This window comes from Topomyia yanbarensis, chromosome 1 (genome assembly GCF_030247195.1).
Source record: "Topomyia yanbarensis strain Yona2022 chromosome 1, ASM3024719v1, whole genome shotgun sequence".
Classification (NCBI taxonomy): domain Eukaryota; kingdom Metazoa; phylum Arthropoda; class Insecta; order Diptera; family Culicidae; genus Topomyia; species Topomyia yanbarensis.
This window is the reverse complement of record NC_080670.1, coordinates 78,028,358-78,053,196: the sequence shown is the minus strand read 5'-3', so window position 1 is coordinate 78,053,196 and position 24,839 is coordinate 78,028,358. Positions and strand designations below refer to the sequence as shown.

At 38.9% G+C, this 24,839-nt stretch overlaps 2 protein-coding genes across 2 annotated transcripts in view; one reads left to right on the top strand and one right to left on the bottom strand.

The window, feature by feature from the left end:
• Window positions 1-3,263: 3,263 nt before the first annotated feature.
• Window positions 3,264-4,756, top strand: LOC131677994 (26S proteasome regulatory subunit 10B). The gene is made up of 3 exons (XM_058958106.1): window positions 3,264-3,455; window positions 3,559-4,399; window positions 4,454-4,756. The coding sequence occupies exons 1-3, from the start codon at window positions 3,359-3,361 to the stop codon at window positions 4,695-4,697; spliced, it is 1,182 nt and encodes a 393-aa protein (XP_058814089.1). The 5' UTR covers window positions 3,264-3,358; the 3' UTR covers window positions 4,698-4,756.
• The window catches only part of LOC131677996 (tRNA (guanine-N(7)-)-methyltransferase non-catalytic subunit wuho), a 62,357-nt gene continuing 42,181 nt past the window's right edge, over window positions 4,664-24,839 (bottom strand). The window contains exon 2 of the mRNA XM_058958107.1: window positions 4,664-5,451. Within this exon, the coding sequence (XP_058814090.1) occupies window positions 4,791-5,451 (661 nt within the window). The 3' untranslated portion in view covers window positions 4,664-4,790. The remainder of the gene's footprint in view (window positions 5,452-24,839) is intronic.

Below are 24,839 nucleotides of genomic sequence, written 5' to 3'. Positions count from 1 at the left end.
TTGCATAGCCGTTCATCTGCGCGAAAAATGAAAGTATGTAACCAGCGGTATACATTTAGGTACTCTTGAAAATACAAAATTAGGAAAATTTGCGATATTTTTTTCAATTTTTTCTACCAAGTTGTGGAAGATAGCAGGAATAGGCTGCTCAATTTTTTTATTTTTCTGGCTAGATTCTGTAAACTTAGCAGGAAAAGGCGGGCTCTTATGTTTGTTTACCTTGCTAGATTGTGTGAAGTTAGCAGGTAAAGGCGGGCCATACTGTTGTTTTCCTTGCTAGATTGTGTGAAGTTAGCACGAAAAGGCGGGACATATATTACTTTTTCCTGCTAGAATGTGTGAAGTTAGCGGGAAAAGGTGTGGCTTTGTAGTTTAATTTTTGACATGTAGGCTGAGCCAGAGATCGTTTTTCCTGCTGACCTTTTTTCCCGCTGTGTTGATTCCAGTTCTCTTCTCTTACACCGAGCAAAATTTACATTGAATTTCCATAAAAACGTCTTATGACTTTCAGACATAAGGATTTTAAATGGATTTTATAAATCTGTCTTATGATTTGGAGGGGAAATTTTCCAAATCCATCTCTTATTATTTTCATAACACAGTCTTATGAAATTTATGAAAATGTCCGAATGAACGCCATAGGTGCCCATTTATGAAAATTGCTGACATTTATAAGTAGAAAACATAGTAGAAACACAGAGAACAGACATCCATGATAGAACAAAAATATTTAAAAAACGTGTGTAAACATTTGAATTAATATACTAAAAACACTAGCGCCGCCACACCAACCTATCCCAAATATCCGTCAAATCGATTCCGGAACCGGTTCGAAATCCTGGATGGATTCTGCATGAAATCTAGCTCAAAGAAAACAACCGATTCCGACTCTATCGGTTGACGCATTTGAGCTGGAATTCATGCTGGAAGTCCGAATCGGTTCCGGACAAGTTTGACTGGGTAGAGGAATAACCGCTGTCAATTCTGTCGCACTCAGCCACAAAAAAACATGACGACAGTAGCGCACCTGGTTTAGATATCCAAACTACCTTCGAAACCGTTAGAGATTTTACACAAGTTGAATGCTGAAGATGGACGTCTGTTCTCTGTGGTAGAAATAACGATTTCCATAGAACAGTCTTATGAAATTCATTACAATGTTCGAATGAATGCCATAAGTTTTTTATTTATGGATATTATTGTGCATTTATATAAAAAAAGAACATGGCTGACATTTCTAGAGCATTTTTAGTAGACAAAAAATCAACAGTAAAAATCAACCTTGAGAGGATATTAGGTTTTACACCAACCGACATAACCCCACAGAATGAGCCGGATGAACTTCGTTTAACAATTCTCGGTGGTTTGTTTACATGGGAGTTACGTGAGTTTGAATGTAACAGATGGGCACCCGTTGCACTCCAACTCACGCAACTGACAAATTAAACAAATCACTGAGAATCAGTGTTGGGAAAATTATTATCAATGAAAGTTCATTCCAGGTTCATTCGCGAATTAATCTTTCCCAGAACATTTCCAAACAAAAATCTGTGAAACCAAACATCGCATCCGAGTGTATCATTCTTGAGACAAATATTCAATGGTTCTTTGAATCGAAGTTCGCACGCGAACTTCTGCCTCAGTGAAACTCTTGAAAGAATGTTCACCAAAAACAAAATCGCAAAAGAGACATTCGGTAGCGAAAAACGCTTTTAGTGATGTGCACATCATATGGAAAATATAATTGTATATGAACTTCCTCACTGGACCATACAAACAACAGGTTGTTAAGAACGGTCACCACCACCAGAATTTGTTTTTTTCCATATATATTTTGCCAACATACCACTCAAGCACCATACAGTTTGTGGATATTTTAGATCTAGCGATGCATAAAATATTAGGGCGGAGAAAGAAATCTTTTCTCTTTCCCATTTTAATTCTGTCGATTGGTAAGTTTTTTTTACACGCCGACTTCTGAAGAAAGCTTCGTCGAGACTAAAAGTAGACTGACGCTTTATCCCATTGAGCTGTCGCCGCAATAATGAAAGGGAAAGGTTTTTTGTATTATATTAATCTACAGGTTTTTGGAAATCCCTCGGGAATCAATTGTTCGAAGATTGTGCAAGATGTTTTCATAAGGCGAACTTTTTTCTATATTTTTGCCGATGCAAAAGTTCGCAAGCGATTCTTTCTTCTTCCGATATTTGCTTGAGCCAAATAATGTTCCCAAATATCGGCACTCTTGAAATTCACTGACGATTTTTTCCCTAGCGATATTTTATATCAGTGAACTTTTTATTAGAAAATCGGCGATGAAAAGATTCTTTTGTGAACATTGATATTTTGATTTTTTCCCAACACTGCTGAGAATTGTCAAACATGAACGTCATTCCTCATGAGTTCATTCGTGTGGTCATCTTGTGGAACTCAATTCGGGACAAATTAACCGCCAAGTATAGATCCCTTCAGAAGATTGAAGAGAAAACTCTCATTAAATATTAAAATTTGTACATAATGAGCAACGCTTCGTCAATATTTTTTGGGAAGCTGGGCTTAGACAACTGGGAAACTGGACTTGGCAACTGAATGATAATGATTGTTACTTCTCAAATGATTTTGATAATTATAAAATATGCGTCAGACACTAATTATATGCACAACTTATTTCATTTCAAATAATCGGATATCTTCTGTAAAAATCATAACCATGTAAACAGATTTAATGCTCACAGTAATGTATTCAATAACATAAAAACAATTTAAAATTTTGTTGCAATTTGACTGAAAATCTCACTTCTTTTGTTTCAAACAGCGGTAATCAAAAAGTGCTGAAACTATTAACTCCTGGTTGGCCGTCCAGGCCAGTACTGAATTCATAAGAAACAATTATGAACTTTTCACAAAAGTGACGTTTATGAAAAACAAAATACAATTTTATAGAATCAATAACAGATCTCTTATGGGTTTCATGAGAAAAACTTATGAAATTCTTAAAGGAGCGAAGTCATAGGACTATTTTATGAAATACATTATTTGTACGTCTATGGAGTGCATGAATAAAGATAAATGAATTCATAAGCCTGCCTATGACATTCTAAAGCGTTCAATGACATCGTCAGAAGGTTGGTTCATATGCCGAGACTTATGAAATTCTCAGATGCTTTTTGCTCAGTGTAGGTTTTAACCAAATTTATTTATTTTACTGATTTTTTCTGCGTGTAGTTTTTCGTCGTGTATTTTTTCTCCGTGTGTCTTAATATTTAAAACAATTATATCGTCTTTGGTCGACGTGGTGCTCTTCTTGGCTTAAGCGAAAGCAGAAGTGTATTATTCGATTCTTGAAAATAAATAGAAAATGACCTCGGCTTTAGAACCAGCCCGTGACAAGGCTTTACAAGATTACCGTAAGAAGTTGTTGGAACACAAAGAAGTGGAGTCCAGACTGAAAGAACGTAAGTATTAAGGCTGTGACTTCCAAGATGGAGGTTATACATAAAAATGTCTTGTCATGCATTGCAATTGTATTCGATTGACTTTACTTTTCCTTTATTTTAGTAAGAGAATCTTTGAAAGAATTAACAAAACAGTTTGATAAATCTGAAAACGACTTAAAGGCACTTCAAAGCGTTGGTCAGATTGTGGGTGAGGTGTTGAAGCAATTGACAGAAGACAAATTCATCGTGAAAGCCACTAATGGCCCCCGCTACGTTGTCGGATGTCGTCGTCAGCTGGATAAATCTAAGCTAAAATCTGGAACAAGAGTGGCGTTAGACATGACTACTTTGACAATTATGCGATATTTGCCTCGTGAGGTAGACCCTCTCGTTTATAACATGTCGCACGAGGACCCGGGCGAGGTAACTTACTCTGCTATCGGTGGTCTGTCGGAGCAGATTCGCGAACTGCGGGAAGTTATCGAGCTTCCGTTACTTAATCCTGAACTGTTTCTGCGTGTAGGGATCACTCCTCCAAAAGGATGTTTGCTTTATGGTCCACCTGGAACGGGAAAAACACTTCTGGCTCGTGCAGTAGCTTCGCAATTAGATGCAAACTTTCTCAAAGTGGTGTCGTCGGCAATTGTAGACAAGTACATCGGAGAATCAGCTCGTTTAATTAGAGAAATGTTCAACTATGCTCGTGATCATCAACCATGCATCATTTTTATGGACGAGATTGATGCCATCGGAGGAAGACGTTTCTCCGAGGGAACTTCAGCCGACCGTGAGATCCAACGCACGTTAATGGAACTTCTTAATCAGATGGATGGATTTGACTCTCTTGGTCAGGTCAAGATGATTATGGCCACCAATCGGCCAGATACTTTGGATCCTGCTCTATTGCGTCCTGGTCGTTTGGATAGAAAAATTGAAATTCCACTGCCAAATGAACAAGCCAGGTTTGTCTACATGTATTTGTGTAATGCTATTATTTTTACATTTTACTTCTAAAGGTTGGAGATATTGAAAATTCACGCTGGGCCTATAGCCAAGCACGGCGATATTGACTATGAGGCTGTAGTAAAACTTTCCGATAATTTCAATGGAGCTGACTTGCGAAACGTTTGTACAGAAGCTGGCCTATTCGCGATACGCGCCGAGCGGGAGTATGTCATCCAGGAAGATTTTATGAAAGCTGTTCGGAAAGTAGCAGACAACAAACGTTTGGAAAGCAAGCTGGATTATAAACCAGTTTAAACAACACATGTTTTGCGTTGTGTAAATTTATTATGAACAATAAAAGTTTTTAACACTAATGAATAGAAAGAATCATAGAATATTGAAAAAAATCTATTTGCTATTTTCCTCACATCTCTTCCGTTTGCGTTCGTGATAGTCTTTGATGTTATCAAATTTTTTTTTAAACAGGAATGAAACTGAATCAACATAGGGCAATCGCTCATCTTTTAAACAGCTAACGAAAGTCTCACTCGGATAATCTACATAATCTATGTTGAAAATGTTTTTTTCTTGATCAAAGTCATACATTTTCAACGCCACTATCGAAGTATCTTCCTCTATAGTAAGTGCAAGCAAATTAAAATGGTTGTCGAATGTGATTGTCGACAAAACGATATTAGGCGCGGTATTTAACTTCTGAATAAATTCACACCTAAAAGTATCCTTGATAATTATTCTGTACACAGCTAATGTATTTGGTTTGTAGCAAAGTACGACTGCCAGTGTACTTCCATCATGAAGCAGTTTTGTCGTTAGTTTAGTACCCGGTAATTTTAGTTCCTTTCGAAACAGTTCTTTTCCTGTCTTATACTCCCATACGCGTAACGTTTTATCTCCTGACAAGGAAAGTAATAATGAACAGTTGGATGTGGCTAGGAATTCCAAGTGAGAAACAAATTCAGTATGACCAAGACAAAATGTTTCAATGTTATGGCTTTCCGGACATCTGGTCACGCGTATTTTTTCATCTCTCTCGCTGGTAATGATTAGGCTGAAATTAAAAAATGGGCCTTCCAAAATCAGTACTGTCATCATATTGATAATTTTTCTAAGTAGAGTGGGGTCAAGTAGGTCAGTTTTCTTTGGCGAGCTCGTGCGATGGCATTTTGCATAAAGGCCCTAGTATAAAGGTACGCAAAGAGTGTGCAGAAAGTGAAGCCGAAAAAAGTCTACCTATCGAGCAAAATTAGAATCCAACTTTGCTGCAGAGGTATCAGAGATGTATTCCAATTGTGCTCGATAGGTAGGCTTTTTTTTGACTTCACTCTTTGCGCAACTGTTCTCTATAAACTGTGATTTTGCACTGCTTTTGACAAACAAAATCCTTGACTTGATACAAAGTTTATGTAACTGACAAGTTTTCGTTCTGCTGATAAATAAATCACAAACAAGCACTCGTTCAAAAGGTTATACGTCTGGCAACATTTTGGCAATTGACCATTGTATGAAATGCCTTAACCTCACAAATTTGACAAGTGCTGGTACTTTTGTTTACAGTTTGGACTTCACAAATTTGAATTTTATTGAAATAAGCTTAGTGCTAATAATTAATTACCAAGAGATTTAACCGCAAAACTAGTTACCGATTCAGAGAACACTAGAAGTAATTGATAAACAAATAATTAGTTCACTAATTAGATCTTTCATATACATTTTCGCACAGTAGGGAATAGCACAATTTAATTGTAAGGCGCTCATGAGAACATTTGTACTTCTAAAAACATGATTCCCAATATATTTTAAAGGCTTAATTTTGAGAATACGAATAATCTCTAAGTTCAAAATGTAATCAACAGGACCACCACCTGTCACATTTAGAGCATGACGTCACTGTGCAGTGACCAATTGGATTTACTATGAAAAATCGACACAGATCTTTCATTAGGGCCTAAGTCGCAATGTACTCAAATGGAGAAAAATCAGTTTCAATATTCGGCGAAGGTTTTCTAAATGTAGTTTTTATTGTAGGTATAAATTACTTTATGACCGTGTTTTTCCGGAAGCATTTTTCGTTAAACCTTATGACAATATAACAAAGAATTTAATTCTATGTGCTTTTAGTGGGTAGAAACTAAAAAAATGCTTACGCCCAATTTGCATCCCAGTCGTGCACGGTGTATTTATTAGAACAATTTTATGCAAACAAATTCAGCATCTCTGAAACTTTGGAATATGAAAGAATGGGCTTTCCCCTTTCATTTGAAACTAAGATCAAAATAATCCGTCGGGGGGTCCAGAGCAACTTTTTTTTGAAGTTTTTTTCGTAACAATATAAGTTTTACTATTGGAGATAGTTCATATTTCTGTCCCTAGATAGTGCTTTATACATTCGAACAACACTAAAAGTGAGAATTGTATAGAAAATTTAATTGTCTACAAGTTTGTTGACCACTAAAAATTGATCTGAAATCATCCGGAAAAGTTGTTTAAGATTTTAACAAAGTTATATCTAAGATAGTTTCACACGAGGCCTAGTGATTTGGAAATATGTTTTCTCGCACTTATTATATTACAAAAAAAAATAATTGGGTTTAGTGGCATAAAAATATTAGACGGGATTCATTACGTTGACAATTCTAATTGAACTTCTGAAAATTAGGATGTTTGACAGAGTCAGAAAACTAGTTGTGCTTTTGGTTTGTAATCTTTCCCGATAAGTTCGAAGGGACTACCATTCATCGGAAGGTATTGCTTGCTTACAAGGGTTTGCTTACATTTATGTTCTGTTACACGGGTGTTTTAGAAAGGACCATACATCGTATAATTTAGGTTATGATCGCTTAAGTCCGCTATTATAATTTCGTTCAAGACGAAATGTTGGGACACACCGTTTCTAGTTTAACGCAAACCACAGTAGTAACTGTCCAAATTAGTGGCTAGTGTGAAATTTTCTCCGCAAAGCATATTGTGGCAGTTGGATTTTACGGCCATTTCCTATCAATTATGCGATATATCGTTACTAAATTGATCCTAGATTATGCGATATGTATTACTTTTGAAAACAAAATATGATTTGAGTGTAACAATAACCTTATATACTTAAAAGTCCTAGAATATATCCCAAAAAAAATTATCTTGATCCAAAAGCTCAAAGTTTTTTGTTCACTGTTTGTCACATTGAGTTAATTTTGAAAACGGATAATCAGCGTTTTGAACCAAGCGTTGCAATGAAATCTGCGAAATATTGCAATGGTGCGTTAAAAGTTTCATTGAGTTTGTTCAAATATAAAGGTTGAAGTTCAGGACAAGTCAATTTTATACGAAGATGCTAACAGAGTAGGAGATTCATGTAAGAATAGTTATCAGTCATCCCTGAGAACAATCGAAAAAATGAAAAAGATGGCATACATAATTGAAAAGGCTGTTTCTGCGGGAGGAATTACTTACCATCATGAAAAAGAATATTAATATCATACTAGGTTGGTCAAAACTTATCTAAAACTTCTCATCCCAAAAATATGAATCGTGCCCTGTATCAGGGAATTATAATTTTCAGCTAAAAGATGACTTTCCAAGCTCTCAAATTCCGCTGAATTCACTATTGAACTAAACACAACTATTTGGCAAATAAAAAAGTGCTTGTGAATTAACAAACCACTAGGTCTTCTGTGAAACTAACTTAGACTTAGAATTCGTTAAAATATTAAACTACTTTTCGGGATAATTTCAAATCGGTTTTTAGTTGGTAACAAAGTTGTAGACAATTAAATAATCTATCAGATTCTCACTTTTAGTGTTGTTCGAATGTCTAAAACACCATCTAGGGGCTGAAATATGAACTAGTTCCATTGTAAAATCTATGCTTTCACGAAAAAAAACTTAAAAAAAAAAAGTTGCTCTAGACCCCCCGACGGATTATTTTGATTTTGGTTTCAAATAAAAGGGGAAAGCCCATTCTTTTATATCCTGAAGTTTCAGAGATGCTGAATTTTTTTGCATAAAGTTGTTAAAAAAAGACATCGTGCGTGATTTCGCCCTTCAGCAACCACCATTTGCGGAAGGGCTAAACCATGTACATAATTTTCAGAAGGGCGCGGTAAATGGGCTAAACTGACTCTGTCTTGCTGGGTAGGGCTGGGTAAATGGGCGAGCTTGACAGTATACTTTTTAATAGGGCTCAGCAAATGAGCGCATAGAAACCCAATGTAAAAGAAAGGGCGCGTGAATCTTTTCTTCAAATTTCATGAAAATATCGAAATATTCGAATGTTTATGTGCAACAACTATCGAGTAGACATGATCATAGTAGATATTGCTTATCATTTATATAACAGAATCGCCGTTTATTCTTTTATTTGTGAATAATGACCGTACGCCCGCTTCTGTCTAAAAATGTAAGTTTGGCCTTTATATTCCATATGAGAAGAAGGGCCTAAGTCGAAATCTCGAAGAAAATGCATGTTTCGCCGTTTTGTTTTCTTTAATTATACATCGAACTAAAAACCATTTTAACTAATTTTCACCTCAATCTTGTAGTATTTTTGTTGCATAATGTCGTAATAGCGAAAACGCAGTTTGTTTACATTTGCGATTTAAGCCCTAATGAAAAATCTATGTCGAAATATTCAGCCAGACATAAAATCATTATTGGTCACTGCACAGTGACGTCATGCTCTAAATGTGACAGGTGGTGGTCCTGTTGATTACATTTTGAACTTAGAGATTATTCGTATTCTCAAAATTAAGCCTTTAAAATATATTGGGAATCATGTTTTTAGAAGTACAAATGTTCTCATGAGCGCCTTACAATTAAATTGTGCTATTCCCTACTGTGCGAAAATGTATATGAAAGAGCTAATTAGTGAACTAATTATTTATCAATTACTTCTAGTGTTCTCTGAATCGGTAACTAGTTTTGCGGTTAAATTTCTTGGTAATTAATTATTAGCACTAAGCTTATTTCAATGGAATTCAAATTTGTTAAGTCCAAACTGTAAACAAAAGTACCAGCACTTGTCAAATTTGTGAGGTTAAGGCATTTCATACAATGGTCAATAGGCGAAGGTACGATGCTTTTAAAATATGGGCGTATGATAGGTTAGTACACTGATAGAAATCCGCACATAAATTTATTTTGTTTCAAACCACTTAAAATCCATATGAAGAAGAATTGCTAATGGCGCACACATACCATTTATGTGTTAACTGTATAAAATATATATGCATACACATAAGTTATATGTGCGTATTGTTATAGAATCAGGTGTTATGTGCCCTATAGTTATGAAATGTAAATGTAAGATTAATATTTCTTGTAAATACGCACATTAGGTTTATGTGCCAGCAAAGTGTCTATATGCCACCACTAATTGCAAAAATCTATATGTAAAATCAATAGGCATTACGTTTACATTTTTATCTGTGTATTTTCGAGGTTAAATAAAACAATGTATACGCCTAAAAATCAGTGGCTCAGCTTTTATTTAACCCTCTAGTGCCCAAATTTTTATTTGGCTTGAAAAAACTTTTGTAGGTGGGTTTCGTGATGAGAAAAACGAAAATAATGTTGATAATTCATGTAAGCTATGGATTTTTCATTAAAGCCTTAAAATAAGTAAACCGCCTAGAGGCGGTGTTGGGCACCTGGGCGAATAAAAAACAAAAACTTTTTTCTTCTAGTTACTTCAACATAAGCGAATTCAGATGGTTTATATTTTGGACTCCATCAGAACACACTCAAGCTAAGAAGAATTTCTCTAGTGCTTTGGTTGTTTAATTAATGACTTCTAATTTATAGTAGGGGAAACCAGTGTCTGCTGGCGATGGTTTCACTTATCATGCGTTATTTTTTAAGTTAAGAAGATCGTGTAAAAGAGAATTTTCAATATTCTTCAGGTGAAATTCCGAAGTAAACAAACAAAAAAGAACAAATCAAGCATGATTTTTGAAAACAGCGAAACTCGCACTTGACCCAAACAGAGAAAACGGCGATGACATTTTCGAAGTTTTGTTTTAAATGTTATTTAAAAACCATACCGATTTTTACACCAATTATTCATCCAAAATGCTCACCAAAGACGCCTTTCCATTGAATGGAACGAACATTCGCGATCAAGACATTTAAAAGAGCGGATTGAAGAAAAATTAAAGTTACGATGTTATTAGTATCACGCTCACAGTTTCGTCGTTTTACTTTCGTTGGTTTGGTATCTTTGTTGCACTTACGTTATTTCAGTTTCATCAATTGTGGTGACTAATCTTATCATTTTTTAATCAATTCTATGACTGAACTGTTCCGCCGAGGCAGTATGCCAATGAGGACAACCAACATTTGTAGTTTGTCACTTTTGAGCAGTGTGCTGAAGACAAATAAAGGTTACGTTATTCTGAGCATCACTCTTACACTTTCGACATTTTTCAATTAGTCGATTTTAGTGTCTCATTTTTGCTCGCATTGTCACAAGTATTTAGATTTGATCTACTGTAGGATAGATTTACATAATCAAAAATAAAAATGTGCTGAAAGTGCATTAGTGGTGCTTAGAATAACATTACTTGCATTTTTTTTTCTCTAAAATATTGGCTAGAATTAAGGAACTGCGTGCTCTTGTTCCCCTTATAGAAACATTACCTATTTTGAGCATTTTAGTAGAAAGATTGTAGTATATTTAAATGATTTAGTTACAAAAACCGATTAAATTAAAATAACGTAAGTGTTACAGCAGTACCAAACCTAACGTAACTAACATGACGAAACTGTATTTATGCATTGTTGACGTGTCAGTTGTTTATTCGTCATTATTTCGATTGCGAATTTTTCAGCTGCTTTACCGAATAATGAAACGAATGTTTGTCAGCATGTACATTAAGATGCGTAGAATACGGGGGAGTGATAATCTCAGTTTGTTTACATTTGTTAGTTACGGTGTTTTTGAAAATCATGCTTGAAATTTTGTTTATGGTTAGTTTTTTTCCAAGTTTTCATCGAATTTTCAACTTTGAGCTACAATTGCCTTTAACAGAAAGCTACGATTATTTAAACAATGTGTGTGTATGAAAGGTGTGAGCGTTGGGAAGAAATACTAGTGCGGATGACAACATACAATCACGTTCTAGTAGTTTTATTTAGATTTTTAAAGAGACCGCCTAGAGGCGGTGTTGGGAACTAGAGGGTTAAAGGGTATAAATATTGCAGATTATTTTAAAATAATAACGCATAATAAATGCAATCCATTGACGTAATTCAGATATGAAAATGAGGATATGGCCAATGAAGTGAAAAATCATGGAACTGCGGAAGGAAATGTTAAAAAAAACTTTTTCAGCAGCTTCACCTGGCTTTGTACTTGCGAATGACTTCTTCGGTGTCCTAGTCCTCGCCAGTCGGTTGCTTAACTGTGCGACGATGACGTTTGCGCTTTGTAGCATTTTTTAATTCATTTTTCTTTTTTTGTCATGTTTTTGTCGATTCTCTACTTCAACAACATTTTAAATTATTATATTGTCAACTCGCGCGAAATATCTTAAGCCCTTTCATTGATTACGAGCACTTCCCTTTCACACGAGCACGTAATGCTTCGAACGGAACCTTGAATTGTTTAAAGGCTGATCGAATAATGGCGCCATCTTGAACAGATGCAATTGCGTTCTTTAATGTCCTCTTCACTTTGTTTTGACGTTAATCGCACGAAATTGCGCACACTTTTCCTGTCAAAATAATTCAAATTTACATTATAGTAGTGACCTCGGGGACCCCGAGCAGCTGACCTATCGTGGCCCCAAGCGGATGTTTCACGTTGATGTCCGTAATTTTTTTTTCAAAAACGAACATATCGAAATATCAACACAAAATTCGTGTCCAACAGCTCCTACCCATTCATTCGTAACCGTGCGCCCTTTCAGTTTACACACGCGCGTTGTTTGTTGTAACATTACCTTGAGTTAGGCGATATCGGTGAAGGTGTTTATCCCAGCAAGGGCTGGAGTATAAACATTATAAACGTTAAATTGTGTCAAGTAGTGCAGTGCAGTGCGGTACTAAACAGTTTTCTTGCCTGAAAGACGGCTTTGTTTAGACGAGCTATACCAGCTCTCTACTGTGTGAAGGTCACGCGGGTGACGGACAAAAGAAACGAAGGATCAATTCCAGCTCGACAGGAACCAACTGGTGAAGTGTTTCGTTTTTTACCTTTCTTATCAATTTTTTTTTATTATCGTTTTTGGTTTTTATTTTGATTTAACCCTTTCATGCCCAACTTTTTGCTAGTGCATGTAGGGTTTTAAAAGTATTTTTCTTTTAAAACGGTGGAGTCAAGAAACTCGAAAAACCTTTTCTCATAAAGGTAGGTGCTGTCCATGCAGTGCTAGAAGCAGCTCAATTTTTACCTTTCAATGCTCACTACAATTTTCCTAGAATATTTACGATAGTCAAACTGCGTGGAAAACGTAGCCAAAAATGCTCTAAATTGATAAGTTTTATCAGTTTTCACTAATATTGCAACATAATGAAGTTATATGAAAAATTCATTTTCCGTCGTCAACGTAAACGGTCCCTGGCAGCACTGCTCCATCGGAGTTCAATCAGACTAATTGAAATAACTTCAGTTCTAGAGCTGATCCTTGTAACTGTTAATACTCAAATGAAAGCCAATAGTCACATTTATTAGCCTTACTTGTTTTTGTGAGCAAATCTTGCCTCAATCAAAAGTTATAGCTGTTTAAAAACGTTGTTGTCCACAAACAACATGGGCATGAATGGGTTAAGTTATATAGTGCGGTCGAGCGTGTTGCTCTCGCAACAAAATGGAACAAACAGAAGGATCGCCCTCCGAAGACCAATATTATGGGGAAGAGGAACGTGTATCTGATTCGGAGACAGATGATGTTATGGGCGATCCACTTCCCCCACTTTGCCCCAATATCTCACAGCCCCCCCGAGTCAAGGTTAACCAGGATGGATCCGATGGTCCTTGGGTGGTATACTTTCGGCCCAAAAATAAACCATTAAACAGCATAACTGTTGCACGGGAGCTGACAAAACGTTACTCGGCTGTAACCGAGATTAAAAAGGTTCAGTCAGATAAACTGCGCGTAGACGTTACTGACTTGAAACAGACCAATGGTATCATTAGCAATAGCCTTTTTACGCTGGAGTATCGCGTCTACATTCCTTCTCGTGATGGTGAGATCGACGGTGTGGTAAGTGATGCGGGTCTAACTATCGATGATGGGGTTGGCCGCTTTAAGGACCCTAACCTTCAATCAGTTAAGATTTTGGAGTGCAAGCAATTGCACTCAAAGTTCATCGAAGATGGGAATTAATATCCATCAGACTCGTTTCGCGTAACCTTCGCCGGATCTGCACTTCCGAGCTACGTTCAAGTGGGAGGAGCTCGTCTACCTGTGCGTCTGTTCGTACCGCAGGTCATGAATTGTTCCAATTGCAAGCAGCTAGGTCACACGGCCACCTACTGCAGCAATAAGCAACGGTGCAGTAAATGTGGGGAACGCCATGCGGATGATACTTGCAGTAGGCCCGCTGAGAAGTGTGTTTACTGTGGAGAGAATCCGCATGAGCTTTTGACATGCCCAACGTACAAACTTCGCGCGGATAAACTGGAGCAATCCGCCAAAGATAGCTCCAGACGATCTTAAGCAGAAATGCTTAGAAGAGCTGTTCCACTTATCTCCGAAAACCCATTCGATCTAACGCCTCTAACGACCCTTGCGAGGGGCATTCTTTGGCTCTGCTTGGAAACTCTAGGAAAAGACTTAATCAAAACTCACCTGAACTTCCTCGTAAAGGTCATAGGCTGTCCCAAACAAGGGTACAAAATAAAAATCAACTGGAAGTTCTGCCACAAATCCGAAGATAATACCTCCTGGTTTTGGGAAATTGAGATACAAGCAGGAGTTCCCAGCACTCCCTGGGGCACCAAAAATCCCAAGTGCTCCCATTTTACAGTAAGAAACTCAACTTAATACGGGATTCCTTAATTCTCTGACATTGTGGACTGGATATTCACAGCTTTCAACATTACGGATCCTCTGAAAAGCTTGCTGGTTGCTATTCTACCAACAGTAAGAACATTTTTAAAACAGTTGACTGAACAATGGCCTCTCCGTGCAGCGATCGTATCCTTCGATGGCTATTTTATTAAACGAAATCAAGGATCTTATCTGCAGTTCCACTGTTTTACAGTGGAACTGCAGAAGTATTATCCCCAAAATTGATTCATTAAAACACTTGCTAGATTACAATAATTGTGATGCCTTTTCCCTATGTGAAACATGGCTTACTTCTAATATAAACCTCAACTTCGACGATTTTAACATTATGCGCTTGGATCGAGAAGACTCATATGGAGGGGTACTTTTAGGGATCAAAAAGTGCTACTCCTTCAATCGAATCAATCTCCCTTCGACACCAGGCATTGAAGTTGTCGCTTGTCAAACAACAATTAAAGGCAAAGATCTTTGCATTGCTTCTATTTACATTCCTCCTAGGGCCATTATGAGATATCGAAGACTCTCTAACGTGATTGAACACCTTCCCTTGCCCCGCCTGCTTCTTGGGGACTTTAACTCTCACGGTACAGAGTGGGGATGTCTGTACGACGATAATCGATCCTCGACAATTCAAGACCTAAAGACTTCAATATGACAATTCTGAACACAGGGGAAATGACACGGATTCCTAGACCACCAGCGCAAGCAAGTGCACTGGACATATCTCTAGGCTCGACATCACTACGATTAGATTGCAAGTGGAAGGTAATATCTGATCCCCACGGTAGTGACCACCTGCCGATTGTAATTGCAATCACCACTCGTTCAAGACCTTCGGAACCAATCAATGTTTTCTATGACCTCACACGAAACATTGATTGGAAGAGCTACGCTTCTGAGATATCCAAAACTATCGATTCAACACAGGTACTTCCCCCGAAGGAAGAGTATAAGTTTTTGTCCAACTCGATTCTCGATATCGCGATTCAAACTCAGACGAAACGAGTACCCGACGGGAACACCCAAAAACGTTCTCCCAACCCGTGGTAGGACAAAGAGTGCTCAGACGTGTACGCGGAGAAGGCTTCCGCGTATAAAGCCTTCCGGAACGACGGGTTAGTCGCCAGCTATCGACTGTATGCGATATTAGAAAAGCGAATGAAAAATTTAATGCAAGCCAAGAAACGCAGTTACTGGCGCCGGTTTGTCGACGGGTTAACAAGAGAAACATCGATGAGCACTCTTTGGGGCACGGCCTGATGTGTGCGAAATCGAAACAGTACTAACGAGAGCGTGGAATATTCAAACCGTATTCAATTTCGCCAAGGTTTGTCCGGATCCCGCCCCGGCACAGAAAATCTACCGCCCCGCGTCGCCTTACAATACCGCGAACGAAATACCGTTGCGATGGAGTTCTCACTTGCTCTCTTATCATGTAACAATAAAGCTCCAGGGCCAGACAGATTTCAATGTGCAACTCCTGGTAATCCTAAAGTGTTTATTGATCAAAACCGGCGCCGGCCAGGCCCGAACGTAGATCGCGGAAGGAAAGGGAAGGAATTGTTAGTTCGATACTTGCTTTTGCTAGAGGCAGTATATACTACTGCGCACTCCACAAGTATCACGGGAGGAGGATATTTGTTAGTAAGTATAGAAGTTGGATTCTACTTCTTTTTTACCGACGCCAGAGAGGTCACTCCACTTATCTGGACGAGATATCGATTCATCAACTCATGGACCGGGAACCAACGGCTTTACTTCCCTTCCGAAGGAAGACGTAACCACAGATTTTTTCACCTCTGAAAAATCTCAACGGCCTCGGCTGGAATTGAACCCAGGACAACTGGAATGAGTAGCGGTCACGCTTACCACTCAACCACTGGCGCCGTCTGGAGATAAGTGAGTGTCATCGCCATCATAGGAGTTGTGTCGTTTGTTTACGTTTATACGATCGGTTTGTTCGCTCCCGAAAATAAGGTCTTTTTGCAGTGAAATCTGAACATATGTTTAAATAAAATTGTTGACATAATTTTTCCTCGGCTTGTTAGTGAATTCAATATTAAATTCAGCTAGTACTACCCGTCTGCAGTGCAATAAAATTTCATTTAATTCAATCGAAACTGAATGAACGCAGTCAATCAGTCGTCTACGGTAGCATTCATATTCATTTAACGCATCAGATGCTGTTGATAAGAAGCTCGGTTCATGGCTCTTCACTCACCGTCGCTTTCAAATGAGTCGCAATTCATAGTCAACCTCCTTCGTTTGATCCTCTCAAATGAATAGATCCGCTTTCAATTTACCCAGTGAGCACCAGTCAGATGAGATCCGGGTAAGCCTAAGACAAGAAGAGACAACTGGCTTCGTGTTTTTGGTTATCTTGCCTTTCTTGTGCCAGATGACAGATGAATGTATGCAGCTAGCGCTGTTGGCAGTGCAGCCAATTTCTTTGTCATATTTAGCTTGCTATATTACACATAATAATGACCGTTTTATTAACACACATTTCGCCAAATTTTATCACATACTAAATGTTTCTAGCAAATTTGACCAGCATAACAGCCTATTCATCAAAATCAAATTTTCAACAAAAATATAATAGAGATGAACGTTACGTTTTTCATTGAAACCAGTTCCAACAAGCTGTTATTACTAGATTCATTATAGTCTACAGACACGAGAATAGTCGATGTTTTCTTTCAGAAAGAATTCGAAAAGATTTTGCTGCACATGAATGCCATAAACTGGTCATATCGATGGTGGGTTTATTGATTTGAAGTAACCAAAAGTCGCCATATTGGATTGATTGCAAAATGTCCTCAACCATCAGTTCCCGTCATCTACTGACCAGCCTTGCAAAAGTGATATAGATATATATTTAATATGGTTTTCGCTTTAGTGGTTACCGGAAACCGTTATCTTTGTTCTCAAAATGACCTAAATTAATAAATTCCAGTGTTTTAAGACTACTTTAAATGATACCCATATTGATAGTTGTTTTCACTGTTTCTTGGTAATCAAAGGCCGCCATCTTGGATTTCAAAATGGCCTCACCTTTTAAATGGTATCCATGTTGCCCTCATCTCTGATTTTAAAATGATTTTAACCATCGAGCTTGAGCTTGACCTTAAGCGACCACCCCTGGCTGTTATCATTCTGGACTAGCTGAAGTTGCACAGGGAATCAGAAGGTAATTATGCTTGGGATTAGGGAAACATCTTTCAATGTGCAACTCCTGGTAATCCTGAAGTGTTTATTGATCAAAACCGGCCAGACCCGAACGTAGTTCTCAGAAGGAACGTTAGTCCGATACTTGCTTTTGCTAGAGGCCGTATATACTACTGCGCACTCCACAAGTATCACGGGAGGAAGATATTTGTTAGTAACTAGATATCGACCCATCAACTCATGGACCGGGAACCAACGGCTTTACTTCTCTTCCGAAGGAAGCATTTTCACTTCAGAAAAATCTCGAGAAAGAAATGTGAGTTAATAAAACGGTCATTATTATGTGTATTATAGCAACATATCTAAATATAACAAAGAAATTGGCTGCACTGCCAACCTCGCTAGCTGCATATAGTAATCTGTCAAAAATTAGTCAACAGGGTACAAGAAAGGTAAGAAAACTAAAAATACATAGACAACTGCTCCAAGATCAAGAGAAAGAAAGGTGCGGAAAATTTGTCATTTTTGAGTTTATTTGTTTTATACTTGTAAAATCAAGCATGGCCGCCGGGCCCCCGGTAGTAAACATAATCATCAGGACGAGGAACCCGATTCTTTGGCGCACGATGAAAAGAGAGAAAAGGCCTTTTTGCCTTTCTCATATAAAGAAAGGCTATGCAATCACTGTAAAAATCGACTTTTTAACGAGGCCCGGAGGGCCGAGTGTCATACACCATTCGATTCAGTTCGTCGAGATCGGCAAATGTCTGTGTGTGTGTGTGTGTGTATGTGTGTGTGTCATTTAAACTCACAGAATTTTCTCAGAGATGGCTGAACCGATTTTCGCAAACTTAGTTTCATCTGAAAGGTATAACGCTCCCATATTGAATTTTTAGTTGATCCGACTACCGGTTCCGGAGTTACGGGTTGAAGAGTGCGGTCACACAGCAAATTCCTATATAAACTGGTACCACCATGATGTTCAAATGATGTAAAACATATTAAAATTCCTAAGCTAATATCACACCCATTCCCCAACGAATTCTCTACCGATTTTTACAAACTTGATTTCATATGAAAGATACAGTAATACCATTGACTGTTGCTGAATTTCATTCGGTTCTGACTTTTGCTTCCGGAGTTACAGGGGTGTTAGTAAGGATACACTGGAATTTCCCATATAAATCGGTACAATCGTAATACCTCAGAGGCTAAAAACTATTCAAATGGTCACCAAATTACTTCTAATCGCAGATCTAGATCACTGATTGCCAATCAAACATTCTTTGAATATACTGTCCACTATCGACGATTCCGGAAGTCCGGAATTCCGGGCATATTTCACGATTGAAGTCACATCGGTTCTTCGGTGATGACTGAACCGATTTTCTCAAACCAAGTCTCAAATGGAAGGCAAAATATGCAGTTGAGTATTGCGTCGCCGACTCTCCCCCCCCCCCTTCTTGCCCTTACACCTCCCTCCTTCATCACTCCCCTCCCCTTGGACCACCCTCACGCCCGCATTTCCTTCATCCACCCCGTATACCGAAATAAGATGAAGGATTTCTGACGCATCCTCCACTCCCACTCTACTAACCCACCATTCCCTCAACTTTCAAACCCATTCCACCAACATTTCAAAATATAATCACATGAAGATAACATTGAACTCATGCTGATTAAGCTAATTAAATATTATTCTTTTGCCTTTCTCATATAGAAAGGTTATGCAATTGCTCCAAAACCGACTCTAACCGAGGCCCGGACTCAGTTCGCCGAGATCGCAAAATATCTGTGTGTATGTATGTGTATATATGTATGTATGTATGTATGTATGTATATATGTATGTCTGTATGTATGTTTTTTTTTATAGTAAAGTTAAAAAAGCTTTAAAAGCCTGGCCTGTAGTGTATTGGCACTGTGTGGTGCTCACGACTCACGTTCGTGCCTAACCACTAAAAACATTCCTTACTTTTTACGCCCTTCTTACTCACGGAACTACTACGTGCCTAACCACTAAAAACATTCCTTACTTTTTACGCCCTTCTTACTCACGGAACTACGTCATCGTATTACTTCGTGGGGGGGGGGGAGGTTCGTTGCGCTTTCGTCGCACCTCTTTCTGCTGCTCTATCTCGGAGCCTCGCTTGGTTCATGGAGTGACACGACCTATGAGCTTTGATTTAACTCTCGGTTCCTCTCCTGCTTCTTGTCTCCATCCATTACGTTGCCGTTTATTTCTTGTCCCTGTGGTGAGCCGTTTAGGTGCTGATTCCCTGAGCCATTCAGTTTCCGTGAGTCATTCAGCTCCCGGCCTCATCACGATCCGCTTGGATAGTGCTCAACAGTGAACTCATCCTACTCCGACCTATGGTTCCCCGACGGAGGAATTTCCCCCGACACCGATACCCGCTTTCTTGAGCCATTTAGCTCTACTAAAATCTTCCAGCTTTACCGCTTATCCTACTCCGATTGAGAGTTCCCCGACAACGGAATTTCTTTCGTTACCGGTGTTTGTTTCGTGAGCCAATTAGCTCCCCTTTTCGCCACGATTCTGTCGGGTAGTCCACGGCGCCGAATCAGCCCTATCGTGAATTCCCCGGCGGCAGACCGCTCCCGATACCGATGTACGTTTCTGTGAGCCATTAAGCTGCCCGCCTCGTCTACTCGGTCTAGTCCCCGGCGGTGGACCTAGCCTACTCAACGACCAGCCAACAGATGCTGAGGTCCATCCAGCGAATCCGAGTAGAGCGTAGCTTCCGGTTCACTGGCGCCCCAACGACCCACTTCTGGCTATTCGACGCGGTCTAAGTATGTATGTATGTATGTATGTATGCATGTATGTATGTATGTATATACGTGTGTGTATGTGTGGATTTGTTAACAAAATGTCCACATCGGTTTCTCGGAGATGGCTGAACCGATTTTTACAAACTAAGATTCAAATGAAAGGTATAATATTCCCATAGGTTCCTATTGAATTTTCATTTTCAACCGACATCTTGTTCCGGATTACTAGTTGAAGAGTATGGTTACAAAACAAAATTTGTTGATTTGTCCACATCGGTTTCTCGGAATTTTCTGAACCGATTTTGACAAACTTAATTTTAAATGAAAGGTCCATCAGCTGCTGTTGAATTTTGTGTGGATCCGAGTTCTGGTTCCTGAATTACAGGGTGATACGGACGATCACGCAGCAAATCCCGATTCTAACGAATTCTGCGATGAATGTAAAAAGGTGAATTTGTAGATCTAGGTCCCCAACAGTCATTCAAAGTTTCTTTGGCCACACTAGCCACCATCGACGGATCCTGAAGCATCCAAATTCAGAATAACGGTTATATTGGTTTCTCGAAAATGGCTAGACCGATTTGATCAACTTAGTCTCAAATGAAAGGTGTTGCGTCCCCGGAAACTGATATTAAATTCCATCTCCAGCCGACTTCCGGCTCCGGAGTTACGGGTTGTGGAGTGCGATCACATAGAAAACTCCGATTCAAACCGATACCGCGATGAATGCAAAAAGGTGCTCTTATATGTACTTACCAAGTGTAATAAAAATGAAAGATATTTCCATAATGTTATATTGTACGGACCAGCTATTAAATCATAGTTTGGAGAGATGAGAAAGGCACAATTGCACCTCTAGGTGGATTAAAACAGGTTTTTTTTTCTCGAAACTACTAAATCAAAATAATGATTACCAAAACAAAACTTATCTTAACAGAAAAGCCCACTACGTCATTTGATTATTTTTTTCTTTTTCATATCCTCCTGATTTATCAGGAAAAAATGACATCCTCACTCATACAGAGATAAAAATGTTCCTACCTGTATCCGTCTTGAGTTGTCTCGTCGTATCATAGCCTTTACCCTATATGTATTTATTATCTTGGTCGGAGTTATTTTCATGTCAGTGAGTGTTCATTCATATTCATTTGTGAGTGGTTCAATGGAATGGTTCACTTCCATTAGCTGAGACCGTACTAATGTGGGGTAGGTTTTCAATAGAAACTAAACAGGCAAAAACATCAAATGACCAGAACCTGTTATTCAATTGACAGTGAGCTCTGAGTTACTCAAACGAACTCAACTAATATAGTGGTGGTATGCTTACAGTGAAAGACTCGCAGTTTCAATTGAAACGAATATTTTCGTTTGAAATTGATATTTTACCGCACTGCCCGTCTGTGTGATAAAATTTAGCAAAAGAACTCATTAAAAATCACCACCGAGAGTAGTGCCATTGTTCAACAGCGCCCTTTGTTGCAAAGCAAAATGAATTGCAAAAAGTTCTGCTTGCCGATCGATACCAGATCGCATCCATATGCTGTGTGCGAAGGAAAATATGGCGAAAGGTTTCATGCAAACTGTGTGGGACTTACTGATTCACAAATTGAGTCGTTCTCCGGAAATGTACTATGGCTCTGTGATATTTGCGTAAGCATTTTTTTTCCAAATACGTGACACCATGGTTGTACCTGAACGAGTGAAAAATGTTCCAACGCATATTGAGCATGAAGTAAATTGTCTCAAAGATAAAGTTGCTGAAATATTAGAAACACTGTCGGCGGTTGTGCCATACATCGAACAACAAGATCAGCGTCAGTACCATTCAACGCCAGTATCTACATCGAATTTGCTGGATGGAACCAAATTGGACACGGACCCGAATAATACTGTTACCGATGTTCATGCGAGTTCGCTGAGAGGGAATGATCGTACATTCGCACTTTTCCTTACGAACATTGACGGTGTCGTCACCGAAGCTGAAATATCTCTTCTTGTCAATCGTTCACTAGGCCTAGATTCATTGGATGAAGTCCAAATAACGAAATTGGTTCCGAAATGGAAAGACTGTAGCAAGTTAGACTACGCTTCCTTTAAGGTGACCATCGACGAAAAATGGAAACAACTCGCTTTGCAAGCTACATCTTGGCCCCGAGGAGTGAAATACCGCGAATTTATTGATCAGCGCAACGCAACGTGGAAGCCAGGAACTTGAACTTCAGAAATTATGCTACCTTAGTCTTAAGCAGTGGTCGCTGTTGCACAACGAGTTTGACGGAAATGGTTGATGATGTTTTTAATTTTAATTTAATTATGCTTTGTATATACATTTATGAACATTTGCATTTGCTGTTATTGTATTTTTTCCGTTCTATTCTTTAAGCTGTTGGTGTCCTAACTTTAAGTATGCTTCAATTAGATCATAAAAGGTCCGTTGAAATAAACAGTTGAATAAATAAATAAAATAAATAAATAAATCCAAAAACCAGGAAAACCAGCCTCCGACCACAACTCGTATCGACCGATTGCAATGCTATCCTGTATCCGGAAGTTATTCGAGAAAATGATCTTATTTCGCCTCGACAATTGGGTCGAAGCAAATGGCTTACTGTCAGATACACAATTTGGCTTCCGCAAAAGCAAAGGGACGAACGATTGCCTTGCGTTGCTCTCAACAGAAATTCAAATGGCATATGCTAACAAAGAGCAGATGGCATCAGTATTCTTGGATATTACGGGCGCTTTCGATTCAGTTTCTATCAACATTTTTTGTGAGAAGTTGCACCAGCATGGTCTTTCACCAATTTTAAATAACTTTTTGCTAAACCTGTTGTCTGAAAAACAAATGCATTTCTCGCATGGTGATTTATCGACATCACGATATAGCTACTTGGGCCTTCCCCAGGGCCCATGTCTAAGCCCTCTTCTCTACAATTTTTACGTGAATGACATTGACGAATGTCTTGTCAATTCCTGCACGCTAAGGCAACTTGCAGATGACGGTGTGGTCTCTATTACAGGTCCCAAGGCCGTCGACTTGCAAGAACCACTGCATAATACCTTGGACAATTTGTCTGCTTGGGCTCTCCAGCTGGGTATCGAGTTCTCTACGGAGAAAACTGAGCTAGTCGTATTTTCAAGGAAGCGTGACCCAACGAAACTACAGCTTCAGTTAATTGATAAAACTGGGGATGTCACATTAGGTATCTGAAACAGAAGTGCCAACAAAGGATCAACTTTCTCCGTACAATAACCGGAACATGGTGGGGCGCCCACCCAGGAGACCTAATCAGGCTGTACCAAACAACGATATTATCAGTGATGGAGCACGGATGTTTCTGCTTTCGCTCCGTTGCGAGCATACATTTCATCAAACTAGAGAGAATCCAGTATCGCTGTTTGCGTATTGCCTTGGGTTGCATGCACTCGACCCATACGATGAGTTTAGAAGTGCTGGTGGGCGTTCTTCCACTAAAAAATCGATTTTGGGACCTCTCGTATCGATTGCTCATTCGATGCGATATTTTGAACCCATTGGTGATTGCAAATTTCGAAAGGCTTGTCGAGCTTAATTCTCAGACCCGATTCATGTCCTTGTACTTCGATTACATGGCACAGAACATCAATTCATCTTCATATAACGTTAACCGTGCTCATCTCTTAGATACTTCTGCTCCAACTGTATTTTTCGACACATCTATGAAGGAGGAGATTTGTGGAATCCCAGATCACATTCGCCCACAAGTGGTCCCAAATATTTTCTATAATAAATACCATCAAGTCGACTGCGGTAAAATGTTCTACACTGACGGATCAATTCTCGACGGGTCCACAGGCTTCGGTATCTTCAACGAAAATCTTGCTGCCTCATTCAAACTCAATGATCCTGCTTCAATTTACGTTGCAGAATTAGCTGCCATTCAGTATACTCTCGGGATCATTGACACCCTGCCCGCAGACCATTACTTCATCGTTTCGCACAGTCTCAGCTCCATTGAGGCCATCCGTGCGGTGAAACCTGGAAAGCACTCACCGTATTTTCTGGGAAAAATACGGGAATATCTAAGTGCTTTATCTGTAAAATCTTACCAGATTACCTTGGTTGGTCCCGTCACATTGTTCTATTGCGGGCAATGAGAAGGCGGACTCTTTAGCCAAGGTGGGCGCATTAGAAAGCGACACTTACGAAAGACAAATTTGCTTCAATGAATTTTTCAGTATCTCTCGTCAGAGGACGCTCGAAAATTGGCAAACTTCATGGAGCAATGGGCATCTGGGACGGTGGCTACATTCTATTATCCCGAAGGTATCAACGAATGATTGGTTTAAGGGCTTGGATGTGAACCGGGACTTTATTCGTACGATGTCAAGGCTCATGTCCAACCATTACTCGTTTGATGGGCATCTCCGTCGTATAGGGTTTGCTGACAGTAATCATTGTGAGAACGGCTATCACGACATCGAGCATGTTGT